Source organism: Microcaecilia unicolor, chromosome 3 (genome assembly GCF_901765095.1).
Source record: "Microcaecilia unicolor chromosome 3, aMicUni1.1, whole genome shotgun sequence".
NCBI classification, from domain to species: Eukaryota; Metazoa; Chordata; class Amphibia; order Gymnophiona; family Siphonopidae; genus Microcaecilia; species Microcaecilia unicolor.
Genome location: NC_044033.1, coordinates 8,955,298 through 8,978,279, shown reverse-complemented (window position 1 = coordinate 8,978,279; position 22,982 = coordinate 8,955,298). Strand labels below are relative to the sequence as shown.

The following is a 22,982-nucleotide window of genomic DNA, read 5'->3' as shown; positions in this document are numbered from 1 at the left end:
ATTCCTAGGAGCCTTATGCAGAGGTGTTACCACATCCCTTTCACTACTGGTTTATATCTCGTCCTCTGCTTCTGACCACCATCTTGTATCACCCTTTGTAGGCAGTAAAATGGAATGGGCCTCCGGGGCTTGTGGTTCAACCAACTTCTTACCCTAAATGGCCTCAGCTACTAGGGAACTTGGGCACACAGAGGAGGAGGTTGGTTGGTTGGTTCGGTGTGAATTGGTATCTTTGGGATTTCTGCTCCCTTGATGCATGATCTTAACAACCAATCAGTTGGCTGGTGCTCAAGCTTTTGTAGGTCTTTCTCATTCTGTGTACTTTCAGAGCTGTCCACTCTGTTTGCACACCTTAGTGTCATTTTCCTTCTAACCCTGTCACAATCTCTCGCAATGATTTTAAACAGGACAAGTCTAAGGATTGACCCCTGAGGCACTCCACTGCTCACTCTTCTCTGAATGAATTCAGTTTACCACTACCCTTTTCTGCATCCTGCTACATACTCTCCGAGCCCCCTTCATGCCCCTTAACTATTCCTGCATGGTATTTTTTTTAAATCTAATTCCTTTAACGCTATCTTATCTGTTTATATGGTGCATCTCTCTTACACCCTATGCTGTCTTTAAGATGTTTTATTGTGTTGATATTGTAATGTAGGATACTGTGACATAATGTCTATTGCCTGTGTCTAGATTGTTCTTGCTGTACATCCCTTTAGGTTAATTTCTTCCAAAAGGTGGTAAATAAATCCTAATTAAAAAAAAAATTGCATATGAAAATTTGCCAAATGTAAGTTATTTAACGTTTAAAGTACATGATTGAAATGTTTTTGCGGGTCTGCGGAGTGTCGTCCCGACATAATACCAGATCTTCATCTTGCTCAGTGATATCAGCAGCAAATGTATTTCGGAGTTGCTGCTACTGGGGCAGCGTTTGAAATCGCTGGTTATATCGATTTGGCAGTTACGTTTCTTCAGTCTGTCAAGTGACAATTATTTTTCAAGAAATGTTTTGCTACATAATGTTCTGTTGTCTTGGAAAATTTTTTCTGCACTTGTCTTCTAGTGAAAAACCCTTGTTGATGATAAGCTGTAAATAATGACATAATTACATCATGGTTTCAAAGACTATTTATCATATGACTTATCTGTTGATAGCTCTATCAGAGGTATATTAGTGAGCCAAGTTTTATTATCATAATCCAGCTATTGGTTTTATGGAGAAAAATAAAGGGAAGTCCTGTTATTATGAAACAGTGTAGAACAAAACACATTCACTACAGTAATTAAGCAAAAAGATTCTGAGTACAAGAATAAATCGGTACAAGACATTCCAACTGGAATTACAAACGGTCAGACAGGGGCGGGCCCAGCAGGAGAAAGACGCGCCATCGAAGCTGGGCGAAGGCAGGCATCAGGCTTTCTTCTTGCCCGTGCAGCGCCTTCGGACAGAGGAGAGAGGCGCTGCACGGGCCCGGTAAGAGGGAGGGGGGCCCGATGGAGGAGGGGAATGGCGGCGACGACCCCAAAAGGGGGCGGGGCACAGGACGGAGGATGTCGGGAGGCGGAGCTGAGGTGAGAGAGTAGTGAGGAAGGGAGGGGGGCTGCTCGAATTTTGCTTTTTCGGGGTGGGGGAGCGGCGGAAAGTAGGGAGCAGGGCTGCTTGAATTTTGCTTTTTCGGGGTGGGGGGAGCGGCGGAAAGTGGGGAGCAGCAGGGGGGGCAAGGCCGTCCGTACAGGACGCTCCTGATGAGCGCCCTTGCCCCCTCCCGACCCTTTTTTTTTCTTTTTGTTTTGATTTGGGAGCCATGTGCTTGTGATTTGACTTTGTTTTGACTGTTTGTGGCATGCGCAGAGCAGCTAACATAACGCTTGGCTGCTCTGCGCATGATTTGGGGGCCGATTAACGATGTGTATTGTGATTCTTTGATACATTGTACGTTTCTATACCGATCTGAGCATGTGACTTTTTTTTTTGGTGCATTCTTCGTTTTTTAAAAATCGTTAGGGCCTTTAACGATTTTGATTTTTTTACGTTTGCTTGATGCATCTACCCCTTAATAATATTCAAAGCCTCTCTAGATTGAAGGAAGGCATCTAAGTTCTAAACTGATCTTTAATTATACTCTTCAAAGAAATTAAGGGGAAAATACACAAATGCAAGGCTTCTGGGCTCCAATAATAAAAAATTTTATTGTATTTGGGAATAAATCAGGAAAGGTGATCACTTCATGACCATGAAACAAAAGATGACAGCATTTAAAAAGAACAACAATGCCACGTGTCTTTCAGAAGCTTTAGCAAATACAGGGGTCCTTTTACTGAAGGGTGTTAAGCTCTTAACGCATGGTTAGTAAATGCATTTTGTGGTATTTGTCCTGTTTTTAAGCGTTAAACTGCGCTTGAGTGATTTTTTTTTTCCAAAAATATTTTTGGGAGGGGTGTGGTATGGGTGGAGAATGGATGTGGATGGGGTTAGCCAGCTCATTATACTTAACACTAACCGTTAAGCCCGTAAAAACGGGCGAGTATTGCAGCCCTCCTCTCTCCCTTGGCCTCACCCTGTCCACCGATCCTTCCCCCCCCCCCCCATATCCAGCGACCCTCCTCTTTCCCTTGGCCTCCCCCCTCCCCCCATGTCCAGCAACCCTCCTCTTTGCCCTGCTCTCACCCCAAGTCCAGCAACCTTGGCCTCTCCCCCCTGCCCTCCCCCCATGTCCAGCTACTCTCATCGCCGCCGCTCCCTCCCTCATCCGTGCCGGGCCCCCTGCACTGACCTGACAATGCCTCTCATCTCCGTGTGAAAGCGCTACAGGCAGCAGCAGATCGCTCTGCTGCTGCCTGCAGCGCTTCCACACGGAGGTGAGAGGCGCTGTCAGGTCAGTGCAGGGGGCCCGATACGGAGGGGGGCGGGGATGGGGGGAAGGTGGAGGTTGTTTCGCGCGATGTTCCTTTCCAGGCTGCAGCGGCAGCGTCCGACAATTCGACTCCGTTTCCCTCTCTGTTCCGCTCTCTGATGTCATGACGTCTTGATGCGAGGGCGGGACAGAGAGGGAAGTCTGTACTGCGCATTTGCAAGTGAGTACGGTCACTTGCCGTTTATATGTTTGATGTGTTAATTGTCTAATGCAGAGTTAATAGAGGAGTGTTAGCACCTCCCAATATGCTCATGTATGACTGTAGGTAAGTACCACACACTACTGATTACATGAGTGCATGACCTGCGAAATAAAAAGGTGCCATGTTAGATTTGCAGTTAAGACGTGGGAAAACCCCGCATAATGCTCATAGCAATTTAGTTATTCTATTTACAGTGTCCTCAATACATGTTTCCACTAAATTTGTCACCTTCAAATTCCCATTAGAAGAAATAATATCAAACCCCTTCTTTTTCAAAATGTTGGTACATAAAAAACTTTTAAGATCTCTAGAAAGGAGGAAGGAAGGCAGTTGTACAGTCTGAACAAAATAAGATGTAAGCATTTCAAATAGAGATCAACTTAACTGAAAAATGTATACATCACAAATGATTAGATCATAAATTATTTTCTGATTCTTTAAATTTAGATATTAATAAGAGTATTTTCTTTAATCAAAGCCAGATTAATCAGCTTTTCTCTTATTACACTCAATTTGTTTTTCCTAAGCTGTAATTTTACAGTGGATTCCCCTGAAAAGGAACACAGAGAGATAGCGGGTAAGCACAGATTCTAGAGTTACAAATTTGAAAATTTACTGAAAGGGAGACATTGACGAATCTCCCAACATCTTACTTGAAACATTAATTAACAGTTTTAATCATCTTCAAATAAGCTCCTCTTTGATCAATCCCACTACTAGAAGCCAAAGATACTTGAGTTTTTCCCTTCCCGCAATCAGAATCTATAGAACTTGCGTTAGAATCAACTGCAACGTCCATAACCCAACAAGCCCAAGGTCACCAAATTCTACTACCAAAGGTACCACCATTTCAGAGATGCTACCAAGTGCAAGAACATCCAGGGTTTCTTCAGATGGAAAGGGTCCTGGGTGTATCCAAGTTGCTTGAGCAAGTTTAATGGAGCCTCTTCATCCGCATTTGAGCCCATGGCAACAAGAGAAGAGGTATCTGTGTCCTTGGGTTTAATTCAATGTTTTCCCATATCAAGGACAAAAGTAACAAACCATGAAACTACAAACCAAATACATAGTATCTCCTAGCTCCCAATATGCCCCTTTGGTCACACATCTGTGGCTGTGCATTGAAAAAGCACGACTGCTCTTGCAGGATGTACAGGTTACATGCTGATTATGTCAGTGCTCCTTTCGCAGATTTGTCTAGCCTTCCTGCTCGGCTCTCACCAGTTTCCGCTCTCGAGCGATCTTCCCAGGCTTCCACATCCTTGAATTCTGTTATAGTTTTGGTGGTCTCCACCTCCGATATCTAATGTTCTTCCTTTTTTTTTTTAAATTGATATTTTAAATTTTACATCACACAAGCTTAAAAAAAAACTTGTAAAGAAAGTTCAGTTAGTTACAATTAAATTTAGTTGAAGATAGTTCTAATAAGGAAAAACAGAGAAAAAAAAACGTAACCTCACAAAAGTCCACAAGTGGAGTCAATTGATGCTATATTGGAGATATAAGGAAAATACTTCAACATATATATCGGTTGCAACAGATTCACTGTCAAACAAAGGTTGTTACTCAATCTTATTAGTTTTAGTTGTTAGAAAAGAAGAGAGTTAACTAAGATCATCTCTCTATATAAAACACACCTCCAACGTTCTAATGAAGCCGGAAGGCAGCCTGAAACCAGAAGATGTAGTTGTGTAGATCGCTTTTTCCCCATGAGTATCTGCCCCGCCCTTGCGTCACAACGTGATGACGTCGAGGGCGGAGCACTGACACTCACCAAATCGGATCACCCAAGCCCCTCCGCCCTGGCGCATCACCCAAGCCCCTACCCCCCCTCTCGGGCACATCAACCCCCTCGCCACCCGCAGCCGCCAATACTAACGCTGTCCGGCCGCTGCTGCTTCTCCTGTTGAGCAGCAGCGGCCGGTACAAAAAGAAGAAAGCAAAAAAATATATTTTAAACCTGAAACGCGAATCCGTAGACAGCCATCTGGCATTGGCTGTCGTCTCTGCAGCCACTCCTCCTCTCCCCTGCACGTCACTGCCCCTGGAGGACCCCGGAGGAGCGCAGCGACATCAGAGGGGAGAGGAGGAGCGGCTGCAGAGACTAGGTGGGGAGGGGGTCCTGAGACCAGAGAGGTGGGGGTGGGGAGGGGGGCCCTGTGAGAGGGGGGTGGGGGCTCACACTCACTCACATACACTCTCTGACACACTCTCTGTCTATCACACTCTGTCACACACACACACAGTCTCACACACACAGACACTCTGTCTCTAACACACACTCTCTCTCACACAAACACACACAAACACTGTCTCTCTCTCTCTCTCTCTCATTCTCTCTCTGACACACACACTCTTTCTGAAACATACACTCCGAGGAAAACCTTGCTAGTGCCCGTTTCATTTCTGACAGAAACGGGCCTTTTTTACTAGTAATATACATATTTCATTGACTGTTAAGTGACCAAACATTTACATGGATACTTAAGAAAAAATGTTGCTCTGATTTTTAGTGTCTCTTGTTTCATCTGAAAAAATTTCTGACGTCATTTTTGCATTTCCCTCGAAACATCTGGAAATACTCGAATTTTTAATCCTTGGAAAGTTTTATCCTTATTTTTAAAAAACATCTTCAATATCCAGATCTTATCTGGAGTTAGAGCTACTGTCGCCACCAAGGTGGCTGGTATTATTTGATCTAATTCAGAAGTTTCCAGCAAAGCTGTAACGTTAAGCTCTTGATTGTTCTGTATCTGTTGTTCCTCCATTTTCTTTACGGGAAGGTAAAAAACCTGAGCAAATGGGGGAATATTCTCTTCCCCTATTTCCTAAGTTTCTTTAAAGTAATTTTTTAACATCTCTCGGGGAGAGATCAGAGATTGTTGTGGAAAATTAATAAAACGCAAATTATTGCGCCTAGAGCAATTTTCCAAGATCTCTGTCTTTCTCCTAAGATTAGTCAAATCTTTAAGCATAGTCATTTGTAGTGTCTGTGTTTGCTGCAGTTCTTTCTCCTGCTTAAGGACTTGTGTTCTTCCTGAGTCTACTTTGAATGTTGCATCACCATCTATAATTCTAGAACATTATTTCTGCAGACAAAGGTTTGCATTGTGGATGGCGATCATACCTTTGAGGTATTTGGATGTCCCCTCTCTATTCTCATCCTATTTAGACTCAAGTTGCATTCACAGGGCTTTTTGTGCAGATATTGTTGGGAATTCAAGCATCTCTTGAACCTTAAAATGTACAGGGTCATGGGCAGCCAGGAGGGAAGATAAAGGTGCCTTTCATCGCAGTGCTGCACAGGGATTTGCACTCCCTCTTCCTACAACCTTCCCTTGTTGCCCACAGTACTCCAAATGAGGTCTCACTCTATGATTGTGCAGAGACATAATTATCTCCTTTTTGAAAATTTACCTCTCCCAATGCACTCCGATGTCTGTGTCCCCTGAGATGATGAGGCATGATCACCCTGAGATCTTACCTGGGTCTCACCCCTTCCTGTACCCCTCTGTACATTTCCGAAGCCTAAATGTAGCACTGGCCACTTTGCATGACCTTGTTCTTAATCACTCTTCATTTCCTCTGTTCGCTTGGGTTGTCCACTCTCTTGACGTTAGTTATCTTCAGAATGACAATCCTTTGCAATATTACTTGGATTTAGCTCACACTGTTTACGATGAATTTCTGTCCTTGGAGGGCTGCTTATATAAGTTTTACCTGAGGCAGTGGAGGGTTAAGTGACTTGCGCAAGATCACAATGAGCTGCAGTGGGATTAGAACAGGTTTTCCCTGGTTGTCAGCCCAGTGCTGTAACCAATAGGCTACATTTCCACTCCATGCAGAATCTCAAATAGGGAAAGGGAAATGGGAGTTGATATACTGCCTTTCTGAGGTTTTTGCAACTACATTCAAAGCGGTTTACATATATTCAGGTACTTATTTTATACCAGGGGCAATGGAGGTTTAGGTGACTTGCCCAGAGTCACAAGGAGCTGCAGTGGGAATTGAACTCAGTTCCCCAGGATCAAAGTCCACTGCACTAACCACTAGGCTACTCCTCCACATTGAACAGAATTAGACCCAGGCTGGAGCTCTGAGGCACTCCACTGGTAACTCCTTTTTCCTAGGAGTGAATGCACTCTCCACTACCCTCTGTTGGTCAACATTTTCTATCCCCTTGCTAGGCTTGGATTGTGCTTGGGGAAGGGCCTCAATTTAGTAGGTATATTTGTGGCATACCCAAGGAGGGGGCTCCATTCCCCCAGGCATGTTTCTGGTACACTTTTTGGATGGGCTCTCACTTGCCCAAGTGTATTTTTTGGTTCACTTGGGTGGGGGTTTCCCACTTCTTGCTTGCACAAGGCTTCTGCTTCATTTCTGACCCAGTGGTGCACAGTCTAGTCATTGGGGGCTGGTGATGTCTGTATGTGTCCATTTTCGCACTGTAGCTGGAAAGCAGAAGTGGTTGATGAAAGTGTGAGGAGACGTTGGCTGGAATTTCCCTGATCAGACCAGAATAGCAACACCCAGTGTGTCTTTGTGCTTGTGGCGCTGTAACTTTCTGTGCCCCTCCCTGTCACAAATCTACCTGTGTCTCTAATGGGTCTATACCACTGCCTCTGTAGGAGTGTCACGGGGTGTGTGTGTCTCCGGCTGTCTGTGTGTATTTGTGTATGTCGTTTTTGTTGGTGGGGGAGGAGACTTGCTGTAATATACTCGTTAAGATGAAGCTGTATCAGTATTAGTCATTCGTGCAGAATGTGAGGCTGGGGCTGCTGCTTTTGGCTGTCTGAACACAGTGGCATCATTTGTATCCAGATAACAAGACCCGGTTTTAACATAGTAGATGGCATCAGATAAAGACCTGAACGGTCCATCCAGTCTGCCATAGGAAATGGAATTGCAGAGTGTGTAGGCACTTCACTGCAGATTTTCAAAAAGAGATCGCCCATGTGCTAATGAGTCTGCATGCTTTCAGTCTGCTGAGCATGCATGTGACAGAGGTAGGTGGGTGGGGGGGAGAAGGGGCAAAATACCAAGTTGTGTTGGATCATATAAGTACATAAGTATTGCCATACTGAGTGGAGGAGTGGCCTAGTGGTTAGGGTGGTGGACTTTGGTCCTGAGGAACTGAGTTTGATTCCCACTTCAGGCACAGGCAGCTCCTTGTGACTCTGGGCAAGTCACTTAACCCTCCATTGCCCCGTGTAAGCCGTATTGAGCCTGCCATGAGTGGGAAAGCGCGGGGTACAAATATAACAAAAATATAAACAAAAATAAAAAATACTGGGAATGACCAAAGGTCCATCAAGCCCAGCATCCTGTTTCAAACAGTGGCCAATCCAGGTCACAAGTACCTGGCAAGATCCCAAAAAAGTACAAAACATTCTATACTGCTTGTCCCAGAAATAGTGGATTTTCCCCTAGTCCATTTAATAATGGTCTGTGGACTTTTCCTTTGGGAAGCCATCCAAACCTTTTTAAAACTCCGCCTTTACCACATTCTCTGGCAACGAATTCCAGAGTTTAATTACACATTGAGTGAAGAAACATTTTCTCCGATTCGTTTTAAATTTACTACATTGTAGCTTCATCGCATGCCCCCTAGTCCTAGTATTTTTGGAAAGCGTGAACATACGCTTCACATCTACCTTTTCAACTCCACTCATTATTTTATAGACCTCTATCATATCTCCCATCAGCCGCCTTTTCTCCAAGCTGAAGAGCCCTAGCCACTTTAGCCTTTCCTCATAGGGAAGTCGTCCCATCCCCTTTATCGTTTTCGTCACCCTTCTCTGCACCTTTTCTAATTCCATTACATCTTTTTTGAGATACGGCGACCAGAATTGAACACAATATTCGAGGTGCGGTCGCACCTTGGAGCGATACAAAGGCATTATAACATCCTCATTTTTGTTTTCACCTGCAAAAAGTCCTGTTCACTCTGCTAAAGACTTTTGAAAATTGTTCTCATGATGTGATTAAATGTTAAGATTATTCCATCCCCAGCAGTGCCAATGCATAGTCGCCGCTAACCTGCGGCACACCCTGCTGTTTCACTACTGAATACCTCAACACTATGCACACACACAAACAAGCTCTGCCAGTTCACCTCACTTCTAACCTGCAGCTCCCCCTGCTGTTTCACTACTGAATACCACACCACTATGCACGCACACAAACAAGCTCTGCCAGTTCACCTCACTGCTAACCTGCATCTCCCCCTGCTGTTTCACTACTGAATACCACACCACTCTGCCAGTTCACCTCACTGCTAACCTGCAGCTCCCCCTGCTGTTTCACTACTGAATACCACACCACTCTGCACGCACACAAACAAGCTCTGCCAGTTTCACCCCACTGCTAACCTGCTGCTCCCCCTGCTGTTTCACTACTGAATACCACACCACTCTGCACGCACACAAACAAGCTCTGCCAGTTCACCTCACTGCTAACCTGCAGCTCTCCCTGCTGTTTCACTACTGAATACCACACCACTCTGCCAGTTCACCTCACTGCTAACCTGCAGCTCCCCCTGCTGTTTCACTACTGAATACCACACCACTCTGCCAGTTCACCTCACTGCTAACCTGCAGCTCCCCCTGCTGTTTCACTACTGAATACCACACCACTATGCACGCACACAAACAAGCTCTGCCAGTTCACCTCACTGCTAACCTGCAGCTCTCCCTGCTGTTTCACTACTGAATACCACACCACTCTGCCAGTTCACCTCACTGCTAACCTGCAGCTCCCCCTGCTGTTTCACTACTGAATACCACACCACTCTGCACGCACACAAACAAGCTCTGCCAGTTCACCCCACTGCTAACCTGCAGCTCTCCCTGCTGTTTCACTACTGAATACCACACCACTCTGCCAGTTCACCTCACTGCTAACCTGCAGCTCCCCCTGCTGTTTCACTACTGAATACCACACCACTCTGCACGCACACAAACAAGCTCTGCCAGTTCACCTCACTGCTAACCTGCAGCTCCCCCTGCTGTTTCACTACTGAATACCACACCACTATGCACGCACACAAACAAGCTCTGCCAGTTCACCTCACTGCTAACCTGCAGCTCCCCCTGCTGTTTCACTACTGAATACCACACCACTCTGCACGCACACAAACAAGCTCTGCCAGTTCACCCCACTGCTAACCTGCAGCTCTCCCTGCTGTTTCACTACTGAATACCACACCACTCTGCCAGTTCACCTCACTGCTAACCTGCAGCTCCCCCTGCTGTTTCACTACTGAATACCACACCACTCTGCACGCACACAAACAAGCTCTGCCAGTTCACCTCACTGCTAACCTGCAGCTCCCCCTGCTGTTTCACTACTGAATACCACACCACTCTGCACGCACACAAACAAGCTCTGCCAGTTCACCCCACTGCTAACCTGTAGCTCGCCCTATTTGCTACAGCGACAGGCCTAGAATTCTTTTTGCTACTGATCTGTTTATACGTAATTTTCTATTGCTGGTGATAATATGTAGGTTCTCCTTCTGTCTCTATTTCTCTCTCTTTCTGTGACTCAGAAAATGTATTACTTTGTCCAGTTGTGTAAAATTGTCATAAGAATAGCCATATTGGGTCAGACCAGTGGTCCATCTAGCCCAGTATCCTGTTTCCAACAGTGGCCAATTCAGATCACAAGTACCTGAAAGAATCCCAAACAGTAGAAAGATTCATGCTACCGATCCTGGGGCAAGCAGTGGCTTCCCCATGTCTACCTCAATAGCAGACTATGGACTTTTCCTACAGGAACTTGTCCAAACCTTTTTTAAACCCAGATAATACTAATCACTGATACCACATTCTCTGGCAACGAGTTCCAAAACAACTGTTTCTTTGAGTGAAAAATATTTCCCTCCTGTTTGTTTTAAAAGAAACACTGTGTAACTTGAGTGCCCCCTAGCCTTTGTACTTTTTGAGAGAGTAAAAAAAAAAAAATCTATTTACATTTACCCATTCTACACCACTCTATGTGTAGACCACTATTTCCCAAGTTGGTCTGGAGTATTCCCATGTGCCCCCTTGCCAGTCTGCTTTTCAGGATATCATAAGAATATAAGCATTACCATTCTGGAACAGACCGAAGGTCCATCAAGCCCTGTATCCTGTTTCCAAAAGTGGCCAATCCAGGTCAGAAGTACCTGGCAAAATCCGAGACCAATAAAACAGATTTTATGCTGCTTATCCTAGAATATGCAGTGGATTATGGGCTTGTGATCTTAATTGGCCACTGCAGTCCACTTATTAAGTCAAATTTGATCATATTGTTTCCCAGCGGACTCAACACCATTACCTCTCGCACTATGCCCTGCATTCCACTAAGGACTAGATCTAAAATAGCTCCCCCTCTTGTCAGTTCCTGGACCAGTTGCTCCAAGGTGCAGTCATTTTTTACATCTAAGAATTTTACCTGCCTATCATTCCCTAATGTGACATTTAACCGGTCAATATTGGGATAATTAAAGTCGCCCGTTATTATAGTGTTGCCAAATTTGCTAGCATTTCCAGTTTCTGTTAATATACCTTGATTTGTTTGATTGTTCTAACCTGGTGTAGTATAGCCCTATGAATGTAGTATTTCCCTTCACACATGGAATTTCTATCTGTAAGGATTCCACGTTGCTGTCTGTATCATGCAGAATTTTTATTTTGTTTTGACTCCTTTCCCTCTTTAACATACAGGGCAACACTCCCCTCCAATTCGACCCAGTCTATCATTGTGATATAATTGATACCTGGTAACACTGTCCCATTGATTGTCCTTCCACCAGGTCTCTTAAGATAGCTTTTCATTTAGTGCCATATTCTCTTCCTCTCCTATCTTATTTTTTTGGCTTCTGGTATTTGTATAGAGACACTTCAGTTTGTGTTTTTTCCTTGCATCTACAAGCTGCTTAGAAGTTGAAAGGGATAATGAGCAACCTTTCCTCTGTTCTATCCTGGCTTTCTATCACCTTTATTGAAATGTCTCGATCTCCTTTTTAAATGTTGAGCAGCCTGGTTCCATCCCAGTTAAGGTGTTGTCCATCCTTTCGGAATAGCCCCCTCCCCCCTTTCCCACAATGTTGTCTAGTTCCTAACAAATCTAAATCCCTCCTCCCTGCACCATTGTCTCATCCAAGCATTGAGACTTTGGAGCTCTGCTTGCATTTTGAGTCCTGCACATGGAACAGGGAACACTTCTGAAAATGCTACCCTGGAGGTTCTGGTTTTCAGCTTTCCACCTAGGAACCTAAATTTGACTTCCAGAACTTCCCTGCCTCTCACATTTACCTATGTCATTTACCAAGAATAACTGCTCCTCCCCAGCACTGTCCAAAATCTTATCTAGGTGAGACGTGAGGTCTGCCAGTAACCAAGCGATCCTCACATACACCATCCACCCAGCTATCTACTTGTCTAATAATTGAATCTCCAACTAATACGGCAGTCATAACTCTTGGGCAGAAGCCCCTGGAAGATACATGCTTGGTGTGAGAGGATATTGCATCCTCTGGGGGGGCAGGTTCCTGTCTCTCCAAGGTGATGCTGTCTCTTCAGGTGACCTCTCCTCCATGGCAGCACAGAGGTTGCCAACCTGGAGGTGGGACTTCTGTACTATGCCCCTGTAGGCCTTCTCTGTATTCCTCTGCTACTCTAACCTCCAGCCATACTGGATCAGACCATGGGCTATCTAACGCAGTATCTTGCTACCAACCGTGGCCAATCCAGGTCACAGTACCTGCCAGTAAAATTATCTGAATTATATGGCTGTGCCAGTGTAGCTGAAATCTGCCTCGGTGTTATTGGGAAGATAGGTTAAAGAGTGGCTTGTGCAGGGTGGGGAAATGGTGTGGCCCTTTGGAATATTGCACATGATCTGCTTTTTCTGTCCTTGTAGATTCCTGCACTTGGCCATTATACACGGATGTCCTGAAATAGCTGTTGACTTCATCTCATTGGTCACCACTGAGGTGTTGGAGATTCAGAATGATTCATGTCAGGTAAGAATCGTGTGTTGTGTGCTTAAGTCACATTCCTAAAAAGTTCTGGAGACACCTATCTACCCCTGTGACACTATAGCGCCACCTCTGTCTCTGCATCAGAAGAAGACACGTGCCCTGCCTGGATCCCTGTTCCAGAAGAAGGTCGCCTGCTAATGCCCTGAATGACCAGATCATTTAGACATAGCAGGCTTTCGGGGGCCCACATTCAGAAAATGCTGAGCTGCTAAATGTAAGATCCTAGTTTTGAGTTGCTAAATTTCAAATTCACCTAAATTTAGGACCTCAAAAGTTATGTCGCTAAATTGAAGCCTAAACAAAAAAACAGCACCACTGGCCTTTAAAAATGGAACACAGTTCTTTAATGAATGAGCCTTGACAAAAAGTGTTTCGGTGACTAGCACCTGCGTCAGGGGTCACAGTGATGATGTGGAAAACTCGGGGAATAACTCGAATATATTCCTCTACAATATATTATTCCTTACACCACGTCTCGTATAATAAAAGCTACAAAGCAACAAGGCACTTTCACTTTCTGTATCTAAACGGATACAGAAAGTGAATATATTCGAGTTATTCCCCAAGTTTTCCACGTCATCACTTGTGACCCCTGACGCAGGTGCTGGTCACCGAAACACGGCCCGTGTCAGGTCTTTTTGTCAAGGCTCATTCATTAAAGAACTGTGTTCCATTTTTAAAGGCCCGTGGTGCTGTTTTTTTTGTTTGGACTTTAGTTTGTACTTCATTCCCTCTCTTTTGCTATAGCTAAATTTAAGCCTGCCATTCATGCCTAGATTTGAGTCTAATGTAGGGATTTAGTGCTAAGCTCTTATTTTGCTAACTCTGCCCTAAATGTGCCCTCCTTGTCCACTTTTTAGAATGCTCGATTTATTTTAAATATAAATTTAAGTAGTCAGCCCTACTATATTGTCAGAGAGGCCAGTTTAGGAACCTGAACCCTTTGAATATTGACCTATTGATTTCTGAGCCCTGTAGCTTCAGTTCTAGGTTTGAGGATCTCTCCAGAATTATGGGAAGGTCCTTGATGTAGATATTGAAGAGAGTGGATCTGTTCTTGTCTGAAGCTCTCTGCATGTTTTTACCTTACAACTGATGGATGAACGTATCGATTTGATTATGTTCTCTGTTCTTCATGGACAAGCAGGATGAATCGGCCATATTCTACAAATGAGAATATACCATACCTTTCCTGCATTTGTATCCCGCCTACTTCTGCATAAAAATCAAAGCAGATCACAAAATTTAAGCTATAAAACATATCTAAAATCACTGAAAATATTTGTTAAACAAATACTGTAGGTCTTCAAAGATTTGTGGAACAGAATATAATTGGTCATTGTCTGGAATAGTGTTCCGTAAACGTACTAGATTGGTAACTGAATGAACTTTCATGAAATCTTTTAAGTAACACACGCTTAACTGTAGGAAAATCTAAACTTATTGTGGATCAGAATCGAGATGAAGGTATAGGTAATAACTGAATGCGAGAACTTGGATGTAAACCATAGATAATCTTAAAAACCATACATGCAGCTTTAAATTCTATATGTGCAGCAACTGGCTACCAGTGCAAATCCATCACCAATTGCGTAACTCGATCATACTTTTTTGACACTGTAAATCAATTTTGCTGCCATATTCTGCATTAGTTATAATCTATACAATAACTTGCTCTGGATTCCTGCATATAAAGCATTGCAGTAGTCCAAATGTGAACAAATCACTTGAATTAAAACCCAAAAATGATCAGGAAAAAATAATCATCTCGTAGCTCTTAATTGACGTAGCTTAAAATAGATCTTTTTACCCAAACTTCCTACTTGGCAATTCCATTGCATTTCAGAAACTCCCTCCACTACCAGGCATTCCATGAAGTAACACAAACCCCTGGATAAAATGCACTCAACATAGAGAGAGATTTATTTATTTATTGCATCTGTATCCCACATTTTCCCACCTAATTGCAGGCTCAATGTGGCTTACATTGCTCTGCCCTGGCTATTGCCATGGCAGAACAGAAATATAATTAATAATAACACAAGAATATGAGTAACAATAGTGGAATAAAACATTAGGTATAAGAAGATTGATAATGAAATAACAATTAAAACAGTAATGTTCAGGTGATGGGTCGTTATGATATGTTCTATTGAAGAGATAGGTCTTCAGTGATTTCCAAAAATTGATAAGGTCACTTATTTTTTTCACATCAAGTGGTAATGCATTCCAAAGCTGCGTTCCTATGTAAGAAAAACTGGATGAATCTATTAACTTATATTTCAGTCCTCTGCAGCTAGGGAAGTGAAGATTTAGGAATGTGCGTGAAGACCTTTTAATATTCCTGGTATTAACAAACCTGTCCTACCAATCCAACGTTAACACTCGGAGCCATAGGAGCCAGCTTTTCACAATGATTGGGGTGTTAAATGAAACATATTAGCCCTGTAGCCTAGTGGTTAGTGCAGTGGACTTTGATCCTGGGGAACTGGGTTCGATTCCCACTGCAGCTCCTTGTGACTCTGGACAAGTCACTTAACCCTCCTTTGCCCCTGGTACAAAATAAGTACCTGAATATATGTAAACCGCTTTGAATGTAGTTGCAAAAACCTCAGAAAGGCGGTATATCAAGTCCCATTTCCCTTTCCATCGCTGGTCACAGTGAAAGTTTGCTTAATCTTAGAGGTACTCAGCATCCACTGCAGCCATAGAGTTAGAACTTGTACCCCGAACTCAAACTGTGATTGTTTGTGGAAAAACAGGCCGGTCCAAACAGTGCATCATGCCCTAGAGCACCAATACCCCTATTGGAAGGTTCAGATCCCAAACCAGAAGAAGCTGGGCTGCAACAGATTCCTACACAGAAATTACACACCAGCAGAATACCAATGTTCAAAACACAGATATACCCTTATCAAATAGAGTAAGTAACCACAGACTGGAGATAGATGTGCAGCTAAAGCCTGAGCTGGAAACCCCACGAAGCAGTGCTGGAGAAGTGGAAACAGAATTGCATTTCCTCCTGTATTGCGTAAAATACAAAGATCAGAAATACGCATTTCCTAAAACCACCAGAGAAAATCAGACTGAGTAGGAAAACGCTATATGATCCTGAAAGAGAAGAAACAGAAACGCATTTCCTTCTGTACTGTGTAAAATACAGAGATCAGAGATGCACATTTCCCAAAGCTCAGAAAAATTTAAGATTGAGTAGGACAAAATCTGCATAATTCTGAGGGAAAGAGGAGAAATAGAAACAGAAATGCATTTCCTCTTTTACTGTGTAAAAAAAGAGTGATCAGATATACACATGTCCCAAAGGTATAAGAGAAAAATCAGGTACCCCGCTACTAAAAAAAAAAAAAGGCAGTTAAAACTCTACCGCAGAAAAAAATGTTATTTTCTGTACCAGGCAAGAAATGTGATGTGATCAGAGATAATGCAGACCAGAAGCTGGGAACGGTTTGTATTGTTTATTATAGACTTGCTATACCCCTCTTAGTCCAGTGGCTGCAGGGTGGTTTACAAAACTAAGATTTAAAGGAACTGCAAAATAAACAGGACGGTGAGTAACGCAGAAACACGGAAAAATGTAGGCAGATAAAGACGGTATGGCCTATCCAGTCTGCCCATTCAGGCCATCTACTCTTCCTATCACTCCCTTAGGGATCCTATATACTAACCCAAGTTTTCTTAAATTGAGATATAGTTTTCATCTCCACTGGGAGGCTGTTCAACAAATTCACCACCCAGTTACCCCTTTCACCTTCATCCTATGCCCGCTCATTCCAGAGCTTCCTTTTAATTGAGAGACTTGACTCTTGTGCATTTATGCCGCATAAGTATTTAAATGTCTCTATCATATCTCCCCTCTACCGCCTTTCTTCCAAAGTAAGCATATTGAGATCTTTAAGTCTGTCTGATATGCTTTATGACAAAGACCACTAACCATTTTAGTAGCTGCCTTCTGGACCGACTCCATCTTGGATTTTTTTTGTCTTCATCTTAATATTTTTATTGATTTAAGAACAGAATAACGTATTATAAAGCATTATAACATCATACAAATGCCAAAAAGCGTGAGGGAGGGAAAAGAGAGAAAAAGAAGAAATATTAAAAAAAACCCAGGAGGGAAAGGACTTCTCAGCATCTCTAAAGTACATTAGTAACAAAGACCACTTCTCCTTATAAGAGATATAGCGACGTGACTTTTTAGCAAGGAATGATTCATACTTGTAAGTCTGAAATACTAAATTCCACCAGCCTTGATGTGTGGCTTGACTCCATCTTGTTTATATCTTTTTGAAGGTTTGATCTCCAGAATTGTTCACACTATTCTAAATGAGGCCTCACCAGAGTCTTATACAGGGGCATCATCACCTCCTTTTTCCTACTGGTCATTCCTCTCCCCGTGCTTTCAAGCATCCTTCTAGCTTTTGCCGTTGTCGTTTCGACCTGTTTGGCCACCTTAAGATCATCACATATGATCACACCCAAGTCTCGCTCGTCTTTTGTGCACAAAAGTTCTTCACCCCCTAAACTGTACCGTTCTCTCAGGATTTTGCTGCCCAAATGCATGATTCTGCATTTCTTAGCATTAAATCTTAGCTGCCAAGTTCTGGACCATTCCTCTAGCTTTGCTAAGTCCTTCCTCATGTTATTCTCATGTAGGATATACGAATATAAGAAGAGAAGAGGAATAGAGCATGACCTCTCGGTCCACAATTTTATTTACTATTACTTTGTAAGTTATCTGCTGGGTTTTTTTTTTTTCTTTACCAGTAAATGTCACTTTCACAACAGATGTAAAATCTGTATTAAGATTTATTTACCACCTTTGTAAGAAATTGCAGTGCTTTGCTGGGAAGGGAAGTGAGAGGTGTCAGTTTATTTGCATTGTCCCTCCTGCCCTCTGCGGCGGAGGGCAGGAGGAAGAATGCAGATAAACTGACAGGGAATGCGTACGCAACACACGCACCTTGAATGAATACGCCACTGATGCTAACTTGATGAATACTTGGAGGCTAGACTTTTTAGGGAGTATGACACATATACCTCTGTGATTGCTTGGGTTGTGGTACCCCTTGTTTATAGATTTGATGTAATTTCCCCCTCTAATCATGTGGGAAATGGCCTGAAGATAGTCGGGTTAAATAGTTCTGCTTGTGTTCCTTCTCCATCACTGAATGTTACTGTGAGCGCAGAACTTGTTACTCTAATTCAGGAATGTTTCCTGACCTGATCATATTTTCAGGTGTTGACAAGTTGCACATAGAGTGGCAAAAGGAAAGAACTTCAAGGTCCAGAAAGAGATGTCAAAGGTTATCCCCTGGGCAGAAATCGGATTCTGTTTGTGGCCTATTGGCAGCATCCCCTGTGCTTTGCGGCTCTAACTGCTGTCCTTGTGCTTTTTGCAGTCTCCTCTCCACCTGGCGGTGTACCTGGATCAAGCAGAGGTAGTGCAGGCTCTGGTGCGGAAAGGCGTGAATCTGGAACTGCAGGATCAGAACGGCAACACTCCTCTGCATATAGCCTGTCAGTGGGATCACTTGCACTGTGCCCAGATACTGCTGCAGGAAGATGAACCTGTGAGCAGTTCTCAGATACGTCAAAACCTGCAACTTCAAAACTGGAAAGGTAGGGGGACTGCAGGCCGAGGAGAGAGCAGCTGGAATATCCTAGATAGCAGTCAGATCCTGCTAGAGAGTAACCCAGAGACAGCAGCCGAAATCTGCTACTGGAGGGAGGGAGGACGCCCCTAAAGGCAGCAGCCGGAACCTGCTACGGGAGGGTAGGGTGGGCGCCCCTAGAGGCAGCAGCCGGAACCTGCTACGGGAGGGGAGGGTGGGCGCCCCTAGAGGCAGCAGCCGGAACCTGCTACGGGAGGGGAGGGTGGGCGCCCCTAGAGGCAGCAGCCGGAACCTGCTACGGGAGGGGAGGGTGGGCGTCCCTAGAGGCAGCAGCCGGAACCTGCTACGGGAGGGGAGGGTGGGCGTCCCTAAAGGCAGCAGCCGGAACCTGCTACTGGAGGGAGGGAGGACGCCCCTAAAGGCAGCAGCCGGAACCTGCTACGGGAGGGGAGGGTGGGCGTCCCTAGAGGCAGCAGCCGGAACCTGCTACGGGAGGGGAGGATGGGCGCCCCTAGAGGCAGCAGCCGGAACCTGCTACGGGAGGGGCGGATGGGCGCCCCTAGAGGCAGCAGCCGGAACCTGCTACTGGAGGGAGGGAGGACGCCCCTAAAGGCAGCCGGAACCTGCTACAGGAGGGGAGGGCGGGCGTCCCTAGAGGCAGCAGCCGGAACCTGCTACGGGAGGGGAGGGCGGGCGCCCCTAGAGGCAGCAGCCGGAACCTGCTACGGGAGGGGAGGGGGGGCGCCCCTAGAGGCAGCAGCCGGAACCTGCTACGGGAGGGGAGGGCGGGCGCCCCTAGAGGCAGCAGCCGGAACCTGCTACGGGAGGGGAGGGCGGGCGCCCCTAGAGGCAGCAGCCGGAACCTGCTACGGGAGGGGAGGGCGGGCGCCCCTAGAGGCAGCAGCCGGAACCTGCTACGGGAGGGGAGGGCGGGCGCCCCTAGAGGCAGCAGCCGGAACCTGCTACGGGAGGGGAGGGCGGGCGCCCCTAGAGGCAGCAGCCGGATCCTGCTACGGGAGGGGAGGGCGGGCGCCCCTAGAGGCAGCAGCCGGATCCTGCTGCAGGAGGGAGGGACCCTCAGAGGTAACAGTGAGATGCTGATGACATTACACTACATGCAGGAAGATCTGCAGAAACGGGGGTAATTTAAGAGTATCACAAATGAGTGATAGAAGCTGAGGCCTTTTTCTCCTCCACTATTGAGTTTTTTGCTTTACTTTATGTTCATATTTCTTTATCGCACAGTAGCTTCTACCACTCATTTGTGAGCTGATTTGTTTTCAGGATATTCCAATTGATATTCAGCTCATCCCAGATTCTAGGTTGTAAGAGAGCCAGGCTTGCTATTTCTTCCTCTGCACGTTTTCTGTCTCCTCCCAGGTTTAGCATGCCTCCATATTGCTACTCTGAAGCAGAACTACTCTCTCATCTCCCTGCTGCTCAGGAGAGGCGCTGATATTAATGTGCAGGTAGGAGCTCAGGGCCTTATCCTAAAGCTCGCTGAAGAGGCGAGAAAAGCTAGTACGTGGCCAGCACACCAACCAGTATTAGGAGAGGGGGCTCCAAATCTGCCTGAAGCTTGATTGGAGCCCCCTCCCAGTTTCTCTGCCTTGGAACACCAGCCCTGCAGGACCACGTGAGACCCCTGGCTTTGGTTAATCTCCTTACTATGTTCTGGACCTCGTATCCCTGATTCCATTTGCTTTTTGTGGTCCTGTTCTATTTTTCTCCAGCTCATTTTGTTGTGTAGAGCAGCATTTGAGTGGGTTGATGGCGAGTTAGTTGATAGGGGTCTGTATGCGACGCTGTGTGTTGTGATTCTGTCCACATAGCCATCGTGTCTGGCATCGGTCAGAAAGCAGCTAAAAACTGTAGAGAGGATGTTTACACCAGCACCGCAGTATGACTGGTAGTTCCTGTTTGCACCCACTCTCTTGCCCGGTCTGATTTCCGATGCCCCCCCTCCCCCCCCCCCCCCCCCCCCCCCCCCGTCTCACGCACTCATTTTCTTTCCAGGAGGGTACTGGCGGGAAGACACCCCTCCACCTCGCAGTGGAGACTCAGAACTGCAGCGTGGTGAGCTACCTGCTAAGGATGGGTGCCCTGGTGGACGCACCCATGTTCAACGCTTGTACACCACTGCACCTGGCAGTGGGCAGGAAAGATGCCTCCATGGCCAGCCTCTTATGCCATTCAGGAGCCGACACCTTGCTGAGGAACATGGAGGATGAGACGGCACAGGACCTGGCAAATGGGAATGATGATGTAAGACTTGTCCTCTTCCTCCTTAACTATGATAAGGAATGTTTGTAACCCTGACTTCTGACTGGATTGCATTTCCAGAGGAAATAAGCTTTAAACTCCTTGGATAAATAGTGTGGTAGCCATGTTAGTCCACTTTGAAGATTTTTTATTAATCAAAACAGAATATAAAATGAAACTTTTTATTGGACTGGAGATTAAAACCTCCCTCAGCTCAGAACAAGCTGGACGTATCTTGTTGGTCAGTAACTGTCCTGACCTGAGGAAGAAGGTTTAAACCTTTGAAATGTTATTAAAAAAATGACTCCCCTTATATTCTTTTTTTTTTTTTTTTTTTGGGGGGGGGGGGGGGGTTATTTATTTAAACTCCAGGTGTTTGGTGGGAAATAAGGTCGGAGAGAAGTAAATTGCATTTCCTATCATTCTCAAGGTTGAAAAAGGCTAGTTGTGGTCCAGAATTGGCATACGAGTTCAAGGGCAGTGGGTGTAGGGAGCATCAGCCTCTCCCAGCAGGAGGCGCCATGAGAAATGATTCAGGAGTGCCTATGGAGGAGCCTGCAGATCCAGCGATCCCAGCCCCTCCCAGAAGGAGGTGCTGTGCACTAGATGTCGGACAGTATCCACAAAGACCAAACTAAAATCAGGGATGTAAAAAAGCCAAAATCATTTATTAAGACCCTACACGGTCCGTGTTTCAGCCAAAGAGGCCTGAAGCCTTAGGATGCAGTGAGGTGTTGTGGTATGTCGTATGCAAGGCTCAGCCCACCAGAGCAGCATCTTAGGTACAGTGCTATGAATTAAAAACTGGCCAGCACTGTGCATACAAGGGGACCACCAACTGCACCCCCCCTTAAATATTCTGTCTTTCTTTCCTCAGATTCTTGCTCTTCTGCCCTTCGATGATCTGAAGATTTCAGGGCAGCCAGTGGTGTGGTCGGAGCAATGCAGAAAGAATCTGTGCAACCCCAAGAGAGGAAAGAAAGATTAAAAGGCTCGAGACTGACAGTGAAACTGTCTACCCTACACCTTCTAGGAACAGGAGACTGGCGCCAGCTGTCACGTGACACTTAATTCCTGAACTGTTGATACCCAAGGGATCGTCTGCCCTCATGCCGAGGGGGGATGTGCAAACCACGGGATTAGTAGCAGTGGCTGCTGCTGAGTTGGAATGAACTAGGCCCTGATGCTGCTGCTGACTGCTCTGGAGCCCCCCCAGAATCCACCTGCTCTTGGTACAGAAGCTGCTGGGGAGTGGCAGAGGACTAGTACTTTGAACCGTGCCTCAGCTAAAAGCTGTTTCCCTTGCGCTGTGCAGCAGGTTCTGAGCAGTCTCGTGCTGTGTCCTGTGAGTATATTGTTTTTAGAGACAAGAGGGCCTGGGTGGTACAAGGGACTCTGAAGGCTGCCACCTTACCACTTTGCTGCCATTGTGTTAGTCCTCTAAAGGGTCCAGTTTGCCCCTGCCTTTTCTGTCTGTCTCTCTATTCTTCTGTACACACTTGTGAAACTTCTATATTTGTAAATAAAGAATGAAGAATAAAGTTTTGGGGACTCTTGGTACCTTTGCAGAAATCTCAGTACTGTATGAAATGCCTGAGCACAGGGAGCTTCTGACCATACTGCAGGTCTCTCCATTTGCCACTAGGTGGGGATCTTTGCATAAATCTTCCCAGATGGTTAAGTCATAGAGTCTTGTAGGATTATCACTTACCTGCTGCTAGGGCAGGATTAACGAATAGGCAAACTAGGCAGGTGCCCAGGGCCCAAATGTTTAGCAGGGGGCTTTTGAGATGTGCCATCTAATTGAATGGTTCCCCTGGCACTGCTAAGACAGATACTGGTAGAAACAACCATGAGATGGGGTAAACAGAGCCACCAGTTCTGTGGGGGTCTGTCTGTCCTCCCCATCCCGTGTATTGTCCTCCAGTTGTGCCTGAGCATAA

The 22,982-nt window shown here is 45.3% G+C and overlaps 1 protein-coding gene across 1 annotated transcript in view; it reads left to right on the top strand.

Annotated features, from left to right (window-relative positions):
* The window catches only part of NFKBIE (NFKB inhibitor epsilon), a 59,404-nt gene extending 36,823 nt beyond the window's left edge, over positions 1-22,581 (top strand). The window contains exons 2-6 of the mRNA XM_030195757.1: positions 13,027-13,129; positions 18,565-18,784; positions 20,158-20,246; positions 20,794-21,042; positions 21,917-22,581. Of these exons, the coding sequence (XP_030051617.1) occupies positions 13,027-13,129; positions 18,565-18,784; positions 20,158-20,246; positions 20,794-21,042; positions 21,917-22,027 (772 nt within the window). The 3' untranslated portion in view covers positions 22,028-22,581. The remainder of the gene's footprint in view (positions 1-13,026; positions 13,130-18,564; positions 18,785-20,157; positions 20,247-20,793; positions 21,043-21,916) is intronic.
* The last annotated feature ends 401 nt before the right edge of the window (positions 22,582-22,982 follow it).